This window comes from Vulpes vulpes, chromosome 9 (genome assembly GCF_048418805.1).
Source record: "Vulpes vulpes isolate BD-2025 chromosome 9, VulVul3, whole genome shotgun sequence".
Lineage (NCBI taxonomy): Eukaryota > Metazoa > Chordata > Mammalia > Carnivora > Canidae > Vulpes > Vulpes vulpes.
This window is the reverse complement of record NC_132788.1, coordinates 109326647-109347707: the sequence shown is the minus strand read 5'-3', so window position 1 is coordinate 109347707 and position 21061 is coordinate 109326647. Positions and strand designations below refer to the sequence as shown.

The window sequence follows — 21061 nt, the reverse complement described above, 5'->3', positions numbered from 1 at the left end:
AGGTGCAAGCCCCGTTCAGTGTAGACTGACCACCGGCCACGGCTCCACCCTGCAAAGTCGCTGGGCTCCTGCAGCCCTGACGGGTTCCCTGCGCTTCGACCGGAATCAGGCAGGATGGCAGAGTGCCCGGCCCGCGCCCCCGGCCGTGGCGAGCCTCGGTGCCACCATCGGTCGGTGGGGCCTGGGCATTGCCATCCTGCTGATGTTCTCTGGCCCTCGTCACGCCCCGTTGGGAAGTGGCCCGGGAGGTCCTCCCAGCTCTGTAACGTCCCTGTTCAGAGGAGGGAACAGGCTCAGAGGGGCTTGGTGGGATTTGAACCCAGGCCCGGCGGAACAGCCCCCAACCCGGACTCGCAGGCGAGGCCTGCAGCAGAAAGGAGCTCTCTGGGGTAGTAGCCCCAAAAGGTGGGCTGAGCCAGGCGGTGGGGGCGCTGCGGCAGGGCCTGCGGTGTGACTCTGGGCAGGGACACCCCGTTTCTGGGGTGCTGGGGAGCCTGACCGCAGCTGGAAAGAGGCTTCCGGTGAGTTCTGGCTCCGTGGGGCTGGAGGCCCCGGGCCGAGGGACAGTGTGCAGCGGGCACGGTGCCTGCCCTCCGCCCCGCCCGGGTATCATCTTTCTCCCTCCGCCTCTGGACTTTGTTTCCCGAGCCGAGGTGGGGCCAGGGAGGAGGGGGTGCCCCTGCCTCCCCCAGGCGGGGCCCTCTCCCCTGGCAACCCGTGGGCAGGGCGGCGCCAGGAGTCTCGGTGCCTGTGGACAGAGCCGGAGCCGAGCTTGGAGGCCGCTGGGGCCCGGAGCTGGCAGGTGAGGCTGGGCACGCGGTGGGGGGGGGGGGCAGGGGGCGGGGGGGGGGGACACCAAGGTCGGGTGTGGCGGGGTCCCGTGTGGGGCGGGGCTCGACTCGGGCATGTGCTCACTTGCGGGTCATCCTTGGGGTGGAGGGAGGCGGGTCCTCCACTCCCCGCCCCGTCTCCTCCCGGACCAGCTGGGCTTTCAGGGCTGGCGGGGGCCTCCCTTGCTCTGGGCCCCAGGGGTCTCTGAGGTCGCGGGGTCTCTGTCCTTCCTGCCCCACCCCCACCTGGGGGAGCAGAGGCTCCCTGTCTGCCCTGGGCTTCCAGCCTCCAAATCCCACAACCTCGAGCCCTGAGCCTCCAGTGGAGGGGTCTGATTGGACCCCTCGTTGGTTCTGAGAAATCTGGAAGTTTCCGGAGAAACTTTATGAGTGTCAGCCAGAGCCATGCTTGCGGAGGCCTTGAGGGGCGCGTGACACCCCCATGGGGTCCAGGGTCTGCTCGGGACACACAGGAGGAGCGGTGGGTGGGGCAGCCTCCGCCTGGGAGGGGGGCGGCGGAGGGGCTGGGGGGACTGGTGAGAGTCCGGGGGTCTCGGGAGCGGGGGCTCTGTCCCGCAGGGCCCCAGGAGGACCATCGCCCCCCAGCGAGGCCCTCCTTGCCGTGTGACCTTGCCCTCTCTGAGCCCTGCGCCCTCCTGGTTGCTGACGAGGAAGCAGGTGCACGGGCCATAAACCCCAGTACCGGCGTGACGCGGGTGGGGCCGGCCGGGAGCTCCGGGGTGGGGAGCTTCCTGGAAGAGGAGGCTCAGGCTTGGGGACCTGCCCTCTGTCACCAGCTGTGCGACCACCGCGGGCCCCGGTGGGGGCAGCATCCTCCCAACTCACCCACGCGGAGCCCAGGGTTTAAATAATAGTGATACTATCAGCACCCCGACACCCAGGCTAGCATTTATGTGGCACCCACTGTATACCAGGTACAGGGCACCGACTGCATGGCAGGCTCTGGGGTGGGGCCGACTGCCGCCGACTCCACCTCCAGGTGTGCACACGGAGGCCAGCGCGAGAGCTAGTGGGGCCCTGGGGCCTTGAGCCCGAGCCCCGCCCCGGGGCCTCCGTGAATCACCCCGCAGGAATGGCCAAGGGGAAACTGTGCCCCGCCCGAGCCCCGCCCGTGCCCCGCCCGACCTGGACCCCGACACCCTCGGGGCAGGTGGTTTTCTTTCCTGGAGTGAGTGTCCCCGGGTGGCTCCGAGATCTGCAAACAGCCCTGCGTCACCCCTCTGGCGCCTGCCCTCCCAGGGGACCTCCAGGGCCTGGGGACCGAGGAGAGGCCCGGGGGTGGGGGGCGGCCAGGTCTGTGGCTGAACAGACCCCGCCGGGCAGGCCCCGGAATGAGCGGTGTTTGCAGAGCCCGCGGCGTGTTCAGTCTTTATTAAGTACGTGCTGTATACCAGACCAGAGGAGGGGGACCTGACGGCTTCGGCCCGGGGGGAGGACAAGACTGCAATGACCTATGACCCTCTCAGAGATGCACCCAGCCCGTGACCTCCGGGGCGGCCCTGCCGTGGGGGACCCCAGCCTGCTTGCTCTTAACCGTCGCTTTTCCAGTTACGGCTTCCGGGTTTGACACGGAAGCCGACTAGCTGCACGCGGCGGCGACACGGTTCCCGTGATGGACTTCACGGTGCTCGGTGCCACTCCTCCGGCGCAGGGAGGGCCGCATTTCCCCTAGAATGACAGTTTTTACAAGCAAGCTGACCTACAGGCAGCGGACGTCGGAAGTAGTGACTCCGACAGAACTGGGGGTGGGGACACGGCCAAGGGCTGTTCCAAGGGCTGGGAACAGCCACTCTTCCCTCCCCAGCTGTGAAGAGGTGACGCCCAACTTGGGTGCCGGGCCAGGCAGCACAGGATGCTCAGACAACAGGCTCCAAGGCCAGGGCAACCTCGGGGGGTGGCGGGGCGGGGGCTCCCTGGAGGAGGTGTCCCGTGGGCTGCAGCTAAGAGGGCTGTAGAGGGGCAGACGTGAAGGTCCTCCAGGCAGAGGGAGCTGCAGGAGGAGGATGCGGAGGCTGGGTTTGGGGTAGGGACAGCTGCGAGGCCTGGGGGTCTGCGCGGAGGCCAGAGGAAGGCCGCACTCCAGGGAGGCCGGGAGCCACGGAGCTATGAGCGCAGGTGCATGGCCTTGGCGGGGGGAGGGGGCTCCTGCATCTGTGCTCAGCAGAACCCCGAGGCTTGAAGGGCGCCAGCCGCCCCCCCGGGGCGGGGGGCACCAGATCAAGGTGTGGCCAGAGGCTCCGGGGCCTTCCGGGCCCAGCAGGACAAGGTCCACGGCCTGTCATGGCTTTATGGCTCGGGGGGCGGAGGGCCGACTGGGAAGGGACCGTGTGCCCTGGGCAGGTGCCACGGAGGGAACCCGGATGCCCATCCCTGCCTCCCCTCCTCCCTCCCTAAGTCTCAGTCTCCCCACCTCACATCTGTTCGTGAGGGACAGGCCCCCCCGAAGGAAAAAAATCACAGAAGGAACCTCAGAGTGGGCACCGGGAGGGAGGCGGATGCACATGCTCCTGGGGCCCAGGGAGGCGGCCTGGGGATGGGCTGGGGGAGGTGAGGTGCGGGGCAGCATCTGCGAGCCGAGATTGGGGGACACCTGCAAACGTTAGACGCTCATGGGGCAAACTGGTGGGTCAGAACAGGGGTGGGCTTCAGGTACAGCTGGATCCAGGAGTCCAAACAATCCCAGCGGCCCAACAAGCCCAGCGGGCAGAGGGTCCGATTTTCCTAGGTAATTGCCAAATCTCAGGATCAGGATTTCAGGTCTCTGGCAGGTTGGGTCACATGCCATCCCTGAGCCAATCACAGAGGCCAGAGGGTAGAGCGCCCTGATTGGCGGGCTGGGGCATTTACTCACCCCTGCACCAACCACAGAGGCCCTTTGGCCAGGACTTTGCCCTGGAAGGGACTGCAAGGTGTGCCTCTCCCCCGAGTGCTGCCTCCTGTTCCCTGACCCCTTGGCCCCGTTCCCTCCTCGTCCCTCAGCGAGCACAGAGCGTCTCCGCCACAGAGCCGTGGCCAAGCTGAGACCCCCGGGACATGGACCGCGTGACCAGATACCCCATCTTCAGCATCCCTCACTCGCCCCGCCTGGCTGGCCTGGCCCCCGATGAAGACGCCAGCTACACGTTTGAGGTGCTGGATGTGGCGCCCGAGGCCAGTGGCTGGGGCCAGGACAGGCCACCGGCGTGGCCCACTGACCGAGAGGCCTGGCCGAGCACGGCCAGGACTGGGGCGTCCCTCCCGGGCCGGCCGTCGCCGTGGACGGTCTCCGGGAAGGCTGACGGCGAGGAGGAGGTGATGGCCTTCCGCCGGGACGCAAGGGACGCCCAGGCTCGACGGCCGCGGGACCTGGAGCGGGAGCGCCGGGCGGTCATCCAGGACCAAGCCCTCCGGAAGAGCAGCACGGTGGCCACGCTCCATGGCGCCCCCGGCCCGCAGGACCCCCGGGACTCCAGCCAAGCCCCGTCGGGGCCCCCGGGGGACGACGCAGTGGACAGGGAGCAGATTGACTTCCTGGCAGCCAGGCAGCAGTTCCTGAGTCTGGAGCAGGCCAGTGCGGGGGGCGCGCTCCACCCTCCGACCCGGGTGACCCCCACACGAGCCCCCCGGGGGGCCAGCCAGGCCCCCCGGCCCCCCAGCGGGCTGTTCCTGGCCAACGGGTACGTGGTCCCGCCGAAGCCCCAGGAGAGGGAGGTGGTCCTGGAAGAGAAGAGCGAGAGCAGCCCGCCTGCTGCCTCTGGTGCCCGGGCTGCGGGTGACCCCGGCTCCCCGGACCAAGGGGGGACCCCAGAGCTCCCCACGGAGACCCCCATCGAGCGGGAGATCCGGCTGGCCCAGGAGCGGGAAGCGGACCTGCGGGAGCGGAGGGGGCTGCCGCAGGCCCACGCCCAGCAGGAGCTGGTGCAGGTCCCCAGCCGGCCGCTGCTGACCAGGGTGGGCCTCCTCCCCGCCCCCCGGCGCGAGCGAGGGCGCCCGTCCCTCTACGTGCAGCGGGACTTGGCGCAGGAGACGCAGCGGGAGGAGGCCCACCGGCAGGGGCTGCAGAGCAGGCGGGGCGCGGCCTCCCCGGGGGCGCAGCCCGGGCTCCGCAGAGCGCGCAGCTCAGACTCCGTCCTGGATGAGCCCGGGAAGGTGAGCCGCTCCCCGCCGGAGCCCTCCCCGCCCTACCTGCGCCCCGGGAGCCCCCCGCCCGCGTCCCCGGCCTCGCAGGCGCCAGGCCCGACCCGTGGGGCGCCGGCGGGGGAGGCCGCGCGCGCCCGGACGCCTCTCTCGGGACCCTCCGGAAAGCCCTGGGGCGCGAGGCAGAGGAGCAGCAGGCCCCCCTCGGAGCCCCCGCGCACCCACGGGGCGGTCATCCCCTGGGAGTACTTCCACCTGAGTCCCCTGCGGTTCCGGGTTCCCGACGCGCCCCCGCCGGAGGCCGCCCGCGCCCGAGGCTGGGACCGGGGCTCCGCGCTGGCGTCGAGGCTGCAGAGGTCCGGGTCGTCGGAGCTGCTGGACAGGGAGGTGGAGAGCGTCCTGCGGCGCGAGCGGGAGGTGGTGGCAGAGCGGCGGAGCGCGCTGTTCCCGGAGGTCTTCTCCCCGCCGGCCGAGGATGAGGACCAGGAGCCGGGCTCCAGGAGCTCCTCCGCGGCCTCGGGTTAGGATGAGGGGGCGCGATGGGCCTGGGGGCGCGGCTGGGTGCGATGGGGCGTGGGGTCTAGGATGCGGTGGGGTTGGGGGGCGTGGGAGTGACGGGGCGTCGGGGGATTCCGTCCACTACCCCCCCTTGCCGACTCTTGAGCGGGAGATTTTGGGGAGAGGTGTCGACTGTGGGTTTTCTGCCTTATACCGGCGGGCGTCGCATCCTCCGGGTGGGGGGACATTGCATCCGTGGCCAGGCGGCCCCTCTGTCCGCGCGGCTCCTGACCGGGGCTCCGGCCCCTCTGATCCGTTCCCCGCGGGCCATCTGCTCTGTCCGGCATCGGTCCGTCCGTTCGCCGTTTCCTGTACTGACCCCGCTTCCCGGCCAGGGGCTCCTGCCTTCAGGGGACCTGAGACGCTCCCCACCGCCCTCCCGCCCGCAGGCGTCACCGGCCGCTACTCCGTGTCCGAGGCCCACTTCTCCAGCCCCGTCCAGCTGCACTCCGGCCTCGTGTGGACGGTAGACAGCCCTGCCCAGGCTGCTCCTGGGCAGAGGAAGAAGGAGCAGCGGGTGAGTCCCGGCACCTGAGGGTGGCTGTGCCTCAGTTTCCCCCGTGTGGGAAGTGTGGAGTGGGTAAACCGGTGTCTGTTCCTGTCGGGGCTTCTGCTGTCAGGGCCACCTCAGTGGAGTTCCCCTCCGGGAGGCCTCCCCCCGAAATAGTCTGAAGGAGGAGGACGGGGACAGGTCAGCCACGTCCCCCCGCTGTTGTCCCGTGTCCACGGCTGTCGTCGCTGCACATCGTCCGTGTGTGCCGTGCACGGGGCGCTGACGCACTGCGTCCGTGGGACCCGAGAGCCGGGTCTGGTCACACGCTCTGTGCTCCCGAGCGGTGACCCAACTCCACATGCCCCAGTCTGTGACCAGGGAGCCATGTGCCCCCCCGCAAATCCCAGTCCTGCCCCTTGCGGGTGTGTGACGTGGGGCAAGTCCCACATCCCAGCAAGGACTTGCCCCCGCTGACCCTCGGTCAAGCGCGTGTCACAAGAGCACGGCCTCTGTGAGCCTGGGCGAGGGCCTGGCGCGGCCAGACTTTTGCAGAGAGAACACGGTTCTCCGGGGGCATCAGGCCGTGATGGAGGGGAGCCCTGGGGGGACACGGGTGCGCAGCTTTGAGCTCGGGCCAGTCGGGGGACACCTGGGGGGTCGGTGGTGGCCCCACGGGCTCTGGAGCGGGGCTGACGCTCGTTCCCTCCTGCAGTACGCCAGCATCAACTCCCTAGACCGCATCGACTCGGAGGTGAGTGCTGCCCCCGGGGACCAGCCGCCGGTCCCCCCACCTGCTGTGCCCCCTGCCCCTGCGTCGGGGCCACCACAGCCCTTCTGGGCGCGGGGACTCGGACCCTTACTGCCGGCCGGGGGTGGACTTTGCGGGGACCTGCTTTCGGGGCCGTGACTGAGGTCTACCTGCCACCTCTTGACCACACAGTGAAGGTTTGGGACAGACAGAAAGAGGGGTTCGTCTGAGTGTGCACATAGCCAGCCACTTCCCTGGGTTTGCGGAGTACGTTTTTTGAACTGAGTCCGAGATGTCTGGCTCTGGCACTTGGCCTGCTGTGGGTCTCAGTGTGGCTTAGCCCGTCGCTTGGTGCTATTACCAGAGGTAGAGGGTCTGAAATAGGGGAGGGGAAAGGCCTGAGCTGCCCATGTTCTAGATCCCTTCTGGGAGTTGGGACCCTGATGGGGACCCCACGCCTCCTCCCGCAGGTGCTGGAAGCCACGCGGGTGACCCACCACAAGAACGCCATGGCACAGCGCTGGGAAGCGGGCATCTTCAGCAAGGACTGAGCCGACGGGTGGGGCGCCGTCACCCCTGCCCTGCGGCGCCGCGGGAGCAGAGACGGTGGCCGGTCCCCCCTGCCCCGTGGGAAGGAGGCCCCTGTGAGAATCCAGGACCCGACGACCCGGGTCCGCGCCGCTCCGGGGGCAGATGCGCGCTCGGCGGGAGGGGGTTCTCTTCTGTTTTTATCTTCCTGGAGACGTTGTTCTGCTTTCTGTGGCTAAAACTGGGGACGAAACGAGACCCGTGTCGATTCTGCTTCTAAGGCTCTGCCCAAGCTCTCAGGTCAGAGCGGGAGGACGCAGGTCCCCGCGCCCCCGCCCTGGGCAGGACGCCCCTGCTGGTCTGAGGGCGGAGGGCTGCCCCTGGAGGAGCCGCAGGCCCGGGGCGCCCACTCCAAACCCCGACCCCAGGCACCTGGCGGGCAAGGGGCAGAGAGGGGCCTGTCCGCTGCAGTCCACCGGCCGGCGACCTGCCCACCCAGACGCCGAGCGGGAGAGGCCGGGCGCCCTGCCTGCCTCCCGGTGTTCGTGCCTCTGCCCACCCCGGGGCTGCCAGCGTCAAGGCTCGCCCAGTGGGTGAGGCCGGGGGTCCCCGTGTGCCCCCCGAGGGCATCAGCCGCCGCCCCTCCTGGTGTCGGCGGGAGGAGGGGTCATTAGTCGGGCTCACCGGGAGACGGTCATCCTGGGCTCCATCCTGGCTCTGCCGCCACCCCCTGTGTGGCCCGGGGGTCCCCAGGGCGCCTGTGCCCCGGGTGGTGACCCGACTGCCCCCCGGGGGCGCTCGGCTCTAACTCAGCGCCTCCGCCCCAGGCCCTCCCGCTGCCCCCTCCGCAGCTGCTGCGGGGAAAACCGACGCAGCCATTTCTAGAAATCCGTGTTGAAGGGTCCCAAGGCGGGCGGGGCGGGGTGCGGGAGGCCTGAAATAGCGGGGCGGGGGCAGGGGGCAGCGCGGTGGGCTCTGAGGACCCCACTGGGGCCCCGGGGGCGGGGCTGGGGCTCCAGGGGCGGGGCTATGGGCCGGGGGCGGGGCTGTAGCTTCGGGGGCGGGGCTATGGGCCCGGGGGCGGGGCTGGGGCCCCGAGGGCGGGGCTGGAGCTCCGGGGGCGGGGCTATGGGGCCTGGGGGCGGGGCTGGAGCTCCGAGGGCGGAGCTATGGGCCCTGGGGTGGGGCTGGGGCTCCGTGGGCGGAGCTATGGGCCCGGGGCGGGGCTGGGGCCCCGAGGGCGGAGCTATGGGCCCGGGGGCGGGACTGGGCCTCCAGGGGCGGGGCTATGGGCCCGGGGGCGGGGCTGGAGCTCCGAGGGCGGAGCTATGGGGTCTGGGGGCGGGGCTGGAGCTTCGAGGGCGGGGCTATGGGCCCTGGGGGGGTGCTGGGGCCCCGAGGGCGGAGCTGCCCCCCCACAGGGCCGTGGCGCTGAGGGCAGAGCTGTGGGCCCCCAGAACAGGGCCACTGCAGGGGGACTGCCTCAAGGCAGAAGAGACAGGCCGCCGGAGGAGGCAGGACAGTCTGAGGGGGGCGGCAAGGTCTGTGTCCACAGGGAGAGCCTGGGCCTTGCAGGGCGGCCCTCCCTGGACAAAGTCAGCTCCTGGGATTCCCACAGTCGGGTCCCAGCTCCGTAACCAGCCCTGCGATGAATGCCATGGGCTCCCCCACCGCCTCCGCCATGTCAGCCCACTGGTGCGGATGGGCTTGTCCTTCCGTCCACCGGGTCAGGATGTGCGAGGCCCCAGGCCGCACTGACCCACCACTCACACCAATGCTCTCATGGTTCTGGGCTCAGAAGTCCTAAAAACCAGGCGTGGACAGAGCTGGTCTCCCCCGGGGCCCCAGGGAGACCCCCTCCTGCCCCCACCTTCCAGAGACGCCCGCTCCCCGGCCCACGGCCCCTCCTCTGTCCTCACCACCAGCAGCACAGGGTCTGCCCATTTCTGTGGCTCCCCCCTGCCTCCCTCTTGGGAGGATACCCAGGACCCCAGGGTCTCCCCACCTCAGGGCCTCGACCCAGGTCCCCTCTGCCGTGGGAGGCAACACGTCCCAGCTCCAGGCACCAGGACTGGGACGTCTTTGGGGCCGTTATTCTGTCCACCATGCAAGTCTCCTTCTCTTTTTTTTTTTTAAGGGTTTTTTATTATTTTTTTTAATTTTATTTATTTATGATAGTCACAGAGAGAGACAGAGAGAGAGGCAGAGACACAGGCAGAGGGAGAAGCAGGCTCCATGCACCGGGAGCCCGATGTGGGACTCGATCCCGGGTCTCCAGGATCGTGCCCTGGGCCAAAGGCAAGCGCCAAACCGCTGCGCCACCCAGGGATCCCCAAGTCTCCTTCTCAATTACCCTGCCCTCGCGTCTGCTCAGGGCCACCCGGGACTGTTGCACAGGCTACGTACAAGGCACCCAGCCGAGGTGCAGAATCCTGGGCTCCCCTGTAACTCCCCCAGCCCGGCCACGCTTCTTTGCAGCCAGGCCACGTCCCCTGGGGGCAGCCCCTGGATTGAGACCGTCCCATGGTGGGACCAGCCCTTGTGGTCTCGGGGTCGGAGCCCAGGACGCCCCCAGCACCATGACCCGCGAAGCTTCCCCGAGACACAGTGATGTCCCCTCCCAGCGCGCCTCCCTCTGGGCTGCCCCCCACACTCTCCTCTGTCCCCGAGCTCTGCTCGGGCCTGAGGGTGCCACAGGGATCCCACGCTGGAGGTTGAAAGGGACCTTGCGGTCCAGCCCTGTTGCCTGGAGGAAAGGGCCGGCAGTCACATCCACAGGGCCCCCACAGCCCGTCATCCAGGCCGGGGTCCCAGGCACCTACGGTGGGGGCCACGCGACACCCGCCCAGCACACCCCCAGCTCCACGCCAGTCCCTCTGCCACCTGTCGGGCTGTGTCGTGTGCCCCGTGTGTCTGCAGGGGGCTCATTCGGGGGCATGGGAACCACTTGGGGCAGAGGTCCGCAGCCCCTGGGGACGTGTCATTTGAGGCGCCGTGTGGGTTCCAGATGCCGCGTGCCCGCCGGCCCCGACCCCACGGTGGTGCCCAAGCAGGAGAGACACGTCCTGCTCCCCCAACCAGGAGCCAAGTGTTTCCTGCACCCCTGGGCCATCGGGTGGGGGAAGACGGGCATGTCCCCCCCCCCGCCATGCCCCTGCCAGGGTGACCAGGGCCACCAGTGGGGGTCCCTGAATGTGGACGGGGGCAGACAGCGTAGTCCCAGGAGCACAGTGCAGCCGGACTCACTGACCTTTACGCAACAACAGCAGTTCCGCACGAAGTTAAACACAGAACAACCATGTGACCCTGTGATTCCACTCCTGGGTCTGTGCCCAAGGGAACTGGGATCAGGGATCCCCCCCACAGCGGTCACAGCAGCTCGAGTGATGCTCAGCAGGAGGGGCAGCACCAGGTGTCCATCCAGGGGAGTGGGTACACACACGGTGAGGTCTGTCCACACCCGGGATAAGACCCGGCCTCGGGGAGGAAGGGACCTCGACACCTTCCCCTGCGTGAACAGACCCCGAGGACACTGGGCTCAGGGAGGGGACCCAGACCCTGAAGGACGCCTCCTGCAGGACCCCACTCCCAGGAGGTCCCCAGAGGAGGCCCGTCCACAGAGACATGGGTGGTGGGAGCCAAGGGTGGGGCGGGGGGCAGGGGTCCATGCTTCCTGGGGACGGGGTCTCCGTGTGGGGAGATGGAAGGTTCTGGAGATGGTGGGGGGTGGGTGTGCAGCGGGTGAGTGTGCTCTGTGCCCTGAAGTGTGAGCTTAGAGAGGGCTAAATTGGTAAAATTTGTATTATATGTATTTTACCAAGATTTTTTAAAAGTGAAAGAGAAAGTCTTCACTCTCTAGAAAGCACGCCAAGGCCCTTGGGAACCCCCCGGAGGGGACTACAATTTGCCGGTTTAAGGAAACCACAAGTACCCTAACGGGTTCAGTGTGTCCCAGAGTCTTGCTCGCTCCGCGGGTGAGGTCCCCCCGCAGCAGCGAGACGCCGGGACGTCCTGTCTGTGGTTCACACGGGGTCATTCCTGTAACGCGGCCCTGCCCTCAGGATGGGGAGGGCATCCTGTCCTCCTGCCAGGTCTCCGTGTCCCCAAAGGTCCGCACTGAGGGGGCTAAACGCGTTTAGGGGAGTAGACCCCAAAGGAGGGAGGACAGCGGGCGACCTCAGGGCGGGCTCTGGGGGTGAGCGGGGAGTGGGGTGAGGCCCCATGTGCGCGGGTCCCTTCCCGCGTGGGACGGTCCAGGAGGGAGGAGCGTTCTCTCTGGGGCCTAGAGGCGGCGGACCCTGCCTCCTCCAGGCGGCCTCCGAGCGCCTCCCTCCCGCAGGACAGCTCCGGGAGCAGGACGCGCTGGGCGCCGGGAAACCTGCGGGGGCCCTGGGAGTGGCGGGAGCTTGGGTCCCTGCGGCCGCGCCAGCAGCACACCTGCCTGGGGTCAGCACAGAGGGGACGGGGGGGGGGGGGGGGGGCTTCCCCCTGACTCCCCGGCCCCCCTGCCCGCCCGCCTCAGCGGGGACGTGACCCCGCGCTGTCCTCCGCCCTCCGATCTGGAGGCACCTGCAGCTCAGCATGAGCGGGAGAAACCGGGAGGTGACCTGCACGCCCCGGGATCAAGGGAAGCCCTTCTCACCGGGATGAGGGGCGCCGGGACCCTCCCGAGAAACAGGCGACCCTATTGGACCAGCGTCCAAAGCTCCGACGGTTGAGTGAAGCCCATGAGCAGGCAGAGATCACAGGGAGGCCCACCTGTCGTCCGAGCTGCGGGTGCGGCCGCGGGCATGGGGGGTCACTAACGGCAGGAGCTGGGGGGGCTCGCCCGGAAATGCGTGGCTGACGTAAAAACCGGACCCTCGTTTGCAGATTGATTGTTAATTAGTAACAGATTAGCACACACGTAGCGGCTCACAAGGGCACCTGTGCCCGGCCCGGGGCCCCCGCACCCCCGAGGCTGCGAGCAGTGCAGCCGGGCCACCCGCGCAGCCCAGGGCGCCACCGGGCAAGGCCCCTTCCACGACCCTGCAGGTGTTGCTGGGATTATTGTCTGACTCCTGCAGGACCGGCCCCACAGGCCCTTGCTGACCCCCGCGGCTGTTTGTGTCACCCGGGACCAGGTCGGGCCCGCCCAGCATGGTCTCCCTCTCCATTAACTCCAAGGTGACCGACTGGGGCACCTTGATCACATCTGAAAAGCGCCCCCCCCCAACTTTACCAAATCCTGCCCACACTCGGGAGCTCCCAGTATGTCACGGGAGCCAGGGGCCAGGGGGCAGGAATCTGGGGTCCACCTAGAATTCTGGTCCTCTTTGGGAAGCCCAAGGTGGGTTCCGGGACGTGGGCTCTGCCGGCAGAGACATGGGGTTCCCGGAAGTCAGCCAGCCCTTGTTCCCGCCCAAGCCTCAGTTTCCCCGTCAGAAAGGGATCTGTGGGAAGATGCGGTGAAGAGGAATGTCTCACCATTGGAGTCTCGAACCCTGGCCCGAGGGCTGAGTTCAGAAGTCAGACTTGTCTTACTTGGCCGTTGGGGTTTTACATTTTTAGGAGACTCTTTCAGCTAATTTGCCAAATTTAAAAATCAGGACCTTTTTCCTTTTTCTAAAGATTTTATTTATTTATTCATGAGAGAGAGAGAGAGGCAGAGACACAGGCAGAAGGAGAAGCAGGCTCCATGCAGGGAGCCCGACGTGGGACTCGATCCCGGGTCTCCAGGATCACGCCCCAGGCTGCAGGCGGCGCTAAACCGCTGTGCCACTGGGGCTGCCCAAGACCTTTTTTTTATTAAAACCTGGGATTCTGGGGCAGCATGGGTGGCTCAGCGGTTTAGTGCCTGTCTTTGGCCCAGGTGTGATCCTGGAGTCCCGGGATCGAGTCCCACATCGGGCTCCCTGCATGGAGCCTTCTTCTCCCTCTGCCTGTGTCTCTCCACCTCCCCCACCCCGTCTCTCATGAATAAGTAAATAAAATCTAAAAAAACAAAAAACAAAAAACCTGGGATTCTGGCTGGTTTCAAGAATTCGCTGTTCCCCGGCCAGGGTGGATCGGGTTTTACGGAGCTGGAGCCCCGCTGGGTCCTGGCCCACGCCCTGAGCCTGCGGAGATGGAGCCCAACTCACAGCAAAGCCCAGATGAACGGAGGCCACGGGTGGGCTGCCCGCTCCCCGCCTGCAGGGTGGCTGCTGTCACGGGTTCAACAGGGGCCCCCACATTCACGTCCACCCGAACCTCAGCCTGTGACCTTCCGTGGAAGCTCTTGTGGGCGTGACTCGTTGCTTCAAGTGAGGCCATGCCGAGTGGGCAGCCTCGGGCTTTCTGCTCCTCAGCGTCCGGGTCCGTGGCGTGGGCGGACCCTGGGGTTTCCGGCGCCCGCGGGACGTCCCAGCAGGGAGCAAGCAGGGCCCGCGGCCTGGCTGTCCGATCGCCACGGCGCCCTGTTCCAGCAGTGGGACGCCTGGGTGCAAGCAGGGCCCGACGGGATCACCTGGGAAGACCAACGTCGGCCCGTGACCGTGTGCGTGCATGTGCGGGAGGCCCCTGGCCAGGCCGTGCGAGGACACTCGACGACCGGGTCACCGTGGGAAGCTTCCTCCCACGGGAGGAACGTTCCGAGTGACGGGAACGACGCACCTCTGGAGCCTTCTGCACTGGGGGGGGGGGGGAGTCCTCATCCCTGACATCTAAGCTTTGCTGAGGGCAGTATCTCATCTAATCACGCCGACACCCCCGGGCCACCAAGGGACTCACGAGGGTCACACGGCTGCTCAGCGAGGGCTGCGCCGGTGGCCGAGGGTCTCTCCGGTCACAAGAAAAACAGACTGAAGCCAACTCAACGCAGAGGCTTTGACAAAACAGGAATTCACAGCTTTGTATAACTAACAAGCCAAAGTAGGGCCGGCTTCAGGCTCAGCTGGTTCTGGGACCCAACCCGGATATCTGGGGTTCCCTTCACTGCTGACAGCCCGGGGATCAAGTCCCCACTCTGCCACGAAACCCTGAGGGATCACCCGCGCGGCGCCTGTCTTCTCGCAGCCCGGGGTGGGGGTTACCAGGCACCTGGCGTGTGATCAATGCTGAGAAAAACCTCGGCTCTCAGCTCTTGTTGCTAGTGACCAAGTAAACACATGAATCCCCCCCACCGGACGACCCGGGAGTTGCACGCGACTTCCTGGTTTGAAGCGGAGGGAGCTCGTGCACGCTGCCACCAGAGGGCGGCAAAACACAGCGCCGCAGCCGCTCAGCCCCGGGGAACCTGGCCTAGGCCCCTGGCAAGGTCCGGCTCCTCCGACCTCCCACCGACCGAGAGGAGCCGCTGGAGGCCAGACCCCCAGGGCCCAGCCGGGGTTAAGGCGTCCCAGCCCCACAGAATGCCCCTGGGTGGGTGCAGACACCCAAGAGGGGAGGGTGGCGGACAGAGGGGCCTTACCAGGGTGTTTCAGAGGAAAACATGCCCTTTATACACGTTTCTCTGTGTTCAAAAACCTTTCCATGGATTTTTTTTCTAGAACATTGAAGTCATTAAAAAAAAAAAAAAAAAAAAGTAGTCCGGGGATCCCTGGGTGGCGCAGCGGTTTGGCGCCTGCCTTTGGCCCAGGGCACGATCCTGGAGACGCGGGATCGAATCCCACGACGGGCTCCCTGCATGGAGCCTGCTTCTCCCTCCTCCTGTGTCTCTGCCTCTCTCTCTCTCTCTCTCTCTGTGACTATCATAAATTTAAAAAAAAAAAAAAGTCCCCCAAATTGAAAAATAGGCGTGTTAGCGCTCACGGCCTTACGTTAGGAGTGCAGGTGTGACTTTCTTCCAGGCTCCCTACGGAACGTGTAGTTTTGTTTCCCGTCCCGCCTCCGTGAACCCTGTTCCTGCTTGGGGTCCGATGAGCGTCTCAGTCGTGCGCAGACTGCAGAGGGTTGGGGGGACAGGGGAGGGGCTCAGAAGGGGGGACGGGGGACGGGGGGGCTCCAGGGGCTCCTGCCAGGCCCCCCACCAGCCCCCACTATCTTTCCTTCACACTAGAACCCTCTCCCCCTCCCCCCTCCCCGTTACCCCTCCAACCAGGCAGAGCCCAGCCAACCCCGGGGCCTTTGCACCTGCCGCACCCTTGCCAGGTGGCTCCACCACAAGTGCCCCTTCAGCACCCTCCTCAACCCCGTGGAGTCTGGATCTCAGCTGGGCCGCTCTGCACCTCCCTGGGGGGTGGGGGGCAATCATGGGGCGGCGGTGCCGACTGTCCAGGGGCCCCAGACACCTGCCAGCCCTGGGGCAGGGCCACCCAGCTGCCCGCCGATGCCGTTGGCAGCCACGTTCACGGCCCCCACTTTAAGGAACTGTAAAATTCAAACTGAGCACTCCCCACCCTGACGTGTACGGTCTGGGGGCGTCTCGGACACTCACCAGGTTGAGCAAACGTCACCTCATCAACCCCAGAACACCCGGGCCCCGGGAGAAACGGCGACCCCGTTGGCAGTCACCCATCGCCCTCCTCAGCCCCGGGTAACGCGTGTTTGTCTCCGACCCTGTGAGTTTGCCCATTTTAGGGACCGCAGGTCCAGGAGCCCTTCGTGGGATGTGGCACCGCGAGCCTCTCCTAACCTGCGCTTTGCCCTCTGACCTTCCTAAAGGCTTATTTGGACAAACCAAGTTGTTCAGAATAAAATATCGCATGTTTTGATTAGAAATAAATCTTACAGGCGAGGAAGCTAGCGTATGAGTCATGGGGCGCCGGCCTGCCAACCGTGGCGGCGGGTTTTCCACGCAGAGGGCAGGGGAAGTGAGCTCGGCTGCATCCATGGCGGGGGGGGGGGGGGGGGGGGGGGGGGGGGACGTGAAGGTTGCCCAAAGCCGCTCCCGCTGTCAGGGGTGCTCCTGGGGCGCAGCCCGGCCCCCTGCAGAGCTGCAGGCGCCGCACCAAGACCCCGGTTTAAAGGCCTAAAACCAAAAAAACCAAAAAAAAAAAAAAAAAAAAAAATTAAAAAAAAAAAAAAAAAAAATAAAGGCCTAAAACCTCTTTTGCCGCCAAGTTGCACAGAAAAGGCTGGGGACGGGGAGGGCCCTGTTTACGTCCCGTGCACGCCGGCTCGCCAGTCATTTGTGTGACCACCCACAGGGGCCCCAGGACCGGCTCCTGCCCCGGGGTCGCGGGGCTGGCAGGTGCCAGGGTGGGCACGGCAGGCGCTGGCTCCCAGCCTCCCCGGCACGTGGACTGCTCGGGGTCTTGCACGTGCCCCAGGAAGCGGGCAGCCGCGAGAACACCTGCACTGGCTGCTCACAGCCGCGACGGAGGTGGAAACGGACCGAGTGTCTGGCAACGGACAGCGCACGGCACGTCCCCGGCCCCACGGCCGTCCATCGGGCTCCCTGCTCCGTGGAGAGCCGGCTTACCCCCCCCATGGCCCTGACCCCGACCCCGGAGACCCGCAGGCTGTTTCCTATGACCAAGAACCTCTTAGGGTTTGTCTCCGTGGCTGATCTCACCCTGTTTGGTTTCCCCTCCCTTCCCTCGTGAGCCCGAGCTGTCCCGTCTGCTCTGCCTGCGGCGACCGCGAGGTGCTGGCCTTTCTCTGTCCAGCGTCGTGCCCCAGGCCCCGCCTGCCCACGCGAGCTTTCCTCCCGGCCGGAGGCTCAGCCATACCCACTGTGGCCACGGGGCACGTCTTTGTCCAGCGAGGTCGCAGGGCGCCGAGGCTCCTGCACGGGTGGCTGCTGCTCCCGTCCCCGTGTCCTTTGGGGTGATGCTGGCAGCGCCCTTGCTGGGCCGACGGGCGCCTGGGCCACCTGGTTGAGGGCCCCCGCCCTGCGCCCCGCGGCCCAGCCTGCGCGCCCCCCACCTCCTCGCCGCCACCTGTGTCCAGGCTCCCGCAGGTGGGAGGTGGCCGCCCGTGGCTCTGACCTGCGCTGCCCGGCCGCCAAGGGGCACGGAGCATCCTTCCACGTGTCTGTGGCCGCCGTGTGACAAACGTCTCTTCGTTCTTCTGCCCATTTTAAAAATATTTTATTAATTTGAGAGAGAGCACGCAAGAGAGCACGGGGCGGGGTGGGGGTGGGGGGAGCAGAGGGAGACGCAGGCTCCTCAGCACTGAGCAAGGAGCCTGCCGCGGGCTGGACCCCGGGCCCGGAGATCAGGACCCCAGCCGAGGGCACACGCTCCCCCGACCACCCGCCGGCCGTCCCTCTGCCCATCTCCTAATCAGGTGCCACATCCAGACTGAGCCTTAGGAGAGCCCTGCTTCTCAGTACCCCCCTTTTTAAAAATAGACTTTATTTATTTTTTAATGTTTTATTTACTTATGAAAGACAGAGAGAGAGAGGCAGAGACACAGGCCGAGGGAGAAGCAGGCTCCATGCACCGGGAGCCCAACGTGGGACTCGATCCCGGGTCTCCAGGACCAGGCCACGGGCTGAAGGTGGCACCAAACCGCCGAGCCATCCGGGCTGCCCTAGACTTTATTTTTAAAAAGATTTTAGTATTTTAATCCCTACCCCCAACACGGGGCTCGAGCCCACGGCCCCGAGATCAAGGGTCGGGCGCTGCAGTGACCGAGCCTGCAGCGGCCCCCGAACATCATCTTTTGAGCACGTTTCTAGGGACACAGGAAGCTAGAGCGGGAGCTGCAGAGACTCCCCCCCTCCCCGTTCCCTCCCCGGGTCTCTGTCCTCCTCCGGGCCTGGCCTGCTGCCTTCGGGACAACTGACAACCGACATTGGGACGTTACCAACCACAGCCTGCAGGTGACCAGGGCTCATCGTCGCTGCTGCACGCCCTGTGGGTTCGCACGAATGTCACGGACACGGAGCCACCATCCCCGCGTGGCCCAGAGGAGGCCCCAGCCCTACAGACCCCCTGCTGAGCCTGGACAGTCATGAAGGGCCAAGCCCTGGGGCAGACACAGGTGGTTCAGACCCCACCACCCCTGAGAGTGAGTCAGTGACTCTGACTCTGAGCCTCAGCCTCCCTGCTGTGGGGACAGGGATGGGGTGAGAGAGGCCGCCTGGGCTCCTGCAGGGGCAGGGAGGGGGCACCCAGCACCGCCCTCCCCTCCCCCCTCCCTTCCCACCTTCCCTCCCCTTCTGCTCCCCCCTCCCTCCTCCCAGCATCCTCCCTCTCTGTCCCCCTCCCCTCCTTCCCCCACCTCCCTACTCCTCTCCTCCCCTCCCCACCCAGCCCCTCCCCTCCCCTCCCCTCCCCTCCCCTCCCCTCCCTTCCATTTCCCCCCTACTCCAGGCAGGACACACTGGAAAGAAGCCACCAGGGGCAGCTACCGATGAGCTGCCACAGGCCCTGGCTCCCCGGCCTGGGGACCTGAGCCTCGGACTCAGGATGGGCCGCAGCATCGGCCTGGGCAGGTTTTTCCGGCCCACGGAGTCCAAGGCGGCAACTCAGCATGAGGCTGCCCAAACTTGTCCAACTTTCCCAGTTTCGCCCCTGGGCACCCGGCTCTGCAGTGATGAAAACACACCGTGCGGTCTGACGTGTGCGGGGGACGCCCTGACGGTCCCCGTAGGAGGGCCCAGGCCTGACCCAGGCTGCGCTACGTCCGCAGGAGGGGAGCCCGTCGTCGGTGGGAAGACAGCAGGGCAGCAGGACACAACACAGCCGCTCCTGGGTCGGGCACGACGCTGCCACCGTCCAGAGGGTGCAAACGCCCGGCGCTCACCCGCAGCTGGACAGACGCACACGACGTGTCCCCCACACGCAGGAGAGTCCCTGGGCCGCCAACAGGGGCGAGGCCCCCATGCACCACCCCAGGGACGGACCCCAAGCTCACGATGCTCAGGGAGGGAACTGGACACAGGAGGCCCCACGGGTGTGAGTCCACGTGTGTGACACGTGCAGGACGGGCTCGTCCACGCTCAGGGAGGGGGCGATGGAATGTTCCAGAACTAAATAGAAGGGATGGTTGCACAATACACTCAATGTAACAAATGCCACTGAATTGTGCACTTAAAATGGTTAATTCTGGGATCCCTGGCGGCTCAGTGGTTGAGCGTCTGCCTTCGGCCCAGGGCGTGACCCCAGGGCTGCTTCTCCCTCTGCCTGGGTCTCTGCCTCTGTCTCTCTCTCTCTCTGTGTGTCTCATGAATAAGTAAATAAAATCTTAAAAAAAGAAAAGGTTCATTCTACATCATGCAAATTTCCCCTCAATCTGGGCAAATACAGGAACCCAGCTGAGAGCAGCGTCCTCCCAGGTGGGGGCCCAGCGCCCCCCGCCCCCGCATCAGGAGCATGAGCACCTACTGGGCGCCTAAACCAGGACCCAATTCTCCGATTTCCCAAGAACAATCTCATCTCCAGAACCTCCGCTGAGGTCTGGAGGCCTGATGGATGTTACCTGGTTTCGCCCTAATTCTCCTTCCAGGAGGTGGTCGGGGTCACACAGTGAGGGCTCGGGACCCTGACTGGCCAACAGCAGGACCCCAGGTCAGGGGATCTCCGGGGACCCGGCCCCTGAGCTCTGCGGGCGGTGACCCATGCCCAGGGTCAGAGACACCAGCAGGGTCTGGGCAACCAAACGGCTCCACCATCACCCCCAGATCCTCCCCGGGCCGCTCTCAGGCCCCCTCCCAGAGCGCAGCCGGGGCCTCCCCGGGCCGCTTCCCCCGTGGCCACGAGGCGACAGCGCTGGGGACAGAGACATGGACACTCCGTTCCGGCAGCGGGGGCCGCGGGGCCTCAGGACAGCGCCCGAGAGCGGTGTGGGGTCAGAGCAGGGGGGGGGGGGGCGGCAGGCCCAGGGCTGACCCAGTCGCCCCCGCGGGAGGATCTGCAGCAAACTATCAGCTCGTCACAAGCTGCCCCCCAGGACCCGCGAGAAGGCCCTGCCCGACCTGGCCGCACCCGCCACCTGCTGCCGCCTTTGCTTGGCGGCCTCCCACCCCGTGACTCGCGGGGGCTGTCCCCGGGGATGCCAGGTCCCTGGGTGTGAGGTCGGGAACCTGCTTCACCTCTTCACCTGAGCCGTGCAGACCTTCTGGAAAGACACCGCTGCTGTGCGGCCTCATAGCGGCCTCCAGACCCGGCCGGGGGGCGGGGGGTGAGGGGGCTCAGTGCCTGCCTCGGTTTCCTCGCCCGGGAGCCTGGTGTCCACGCCGTGTCCCTCCCCTCCCCCCAGCCTGGCCTGCAGGCGGCCCAGAGGGGAGGGCAGCAGCGAGGCCCTGCTAGGGGATCTGCGGCAAGCTGGGCTCTCCAAGGAAGAGAGGGGATGCAGCCCGCAGGGTGCTGGAATGTTCTGCTGATGGTCCTAGGGCTGCGCTCAAGTCCCCGCAGAATCCCGGAATCCCGAAGGAAAACGGAATTCCTGGCCTGGCGGCTCTAATTTAAAACAAACAAACAAACTGCGGCCAGAGGAGGAATGCCAGGCATGCGTCTCCCCTCCGGGCTCCCCCCAGCCCCCAGGCCCTCCCAGGCCCGCGCAGAGCAAAGAAAATGATTAAGGAAACACCCAACACCCATCAGAACTGCCCCCCGCCCCCCCAGTCCTCGAGAAGCAGCCATGTGGGGGCCGCGTCCGGCCTCCCTGCGGGGACGGGGCCTGGGCGGGGATCCTCGAGGCTTGAAATCTGCGTGGTCCCGGGGAAATCGAGCCCCCATGGAAGGTTCCAGAGACGAGTCTCACAGGAAGAAATAACCAAGAATTTACAGGTTGTTGGAGACCTACGGGCATTTCGAAAACCGTGTCTCGGAAGCCTTGGCCTGGTGGCGACCCGGCCCCGCCGCCCCGCCGGAACCCCGCACAATATCTGGAAATGACACAAGAACATTCCAGAGG

At 66.4% G+C, this 21061-nt stretch overlaps 1 protein-coding gene across 1 annotated transcript; it reads left to right on the top strand.

Annotated features, from left to right (window-relative positions):
- The first annotated feature begins 671 nt into the window (after positions 1 to 671).
- MISP (mitotic spindle positioning) lies at positions 672 to 7550 on the top strand. The gene is made up of 5 exons (XM_072722070.1): positions 672 to 802; positions 3831 to 5487; positions 5915 to 6042; positions 6731 to 6769; positions 7237 to 7550. Exons 2-5 carry the CDS (start codon positions 3885 to 3887, stop codon positions 7315 to 7317), a joined length of 1851 nt encoding a protein of 616 aa, XP_072578171.1. The 5' UTR covers positions 672 to 802; positions 3831 to 3884; the 3' UTR covers positions 7318 to 7550.
- Positions 7551 to 21061: the final 13511 nt, after the last annotated feature.

What these genes read in the sequence shown, in the direction of transcription:
- MISP (XM_072722070.1), top strand. Translation starts at nt 3,885, where the DNA reads ATGGACCGCGTGACCAGATACCCCATCTTCAGCATCCCTCACTCGCCC. An exon ending in GAGCTCCTCCGCGGCCTCGG is followed by an intron (nt 5,488 to 5,914) that starts GTTAGGATGAGG and finishes TCCCGCCCGCAG; the next exon opens with GCGTCACCGGCCGCTACTCC. An exon ending in AGAGGAAGAAGGAGCAGCGG is followed by an intron (nt 6,043 to 6,730) that starts GTGAGTCCCGGC and finishes TCCCTCCTGCAG; the next exon opens with TACGCCAGCATCAACTCCCT.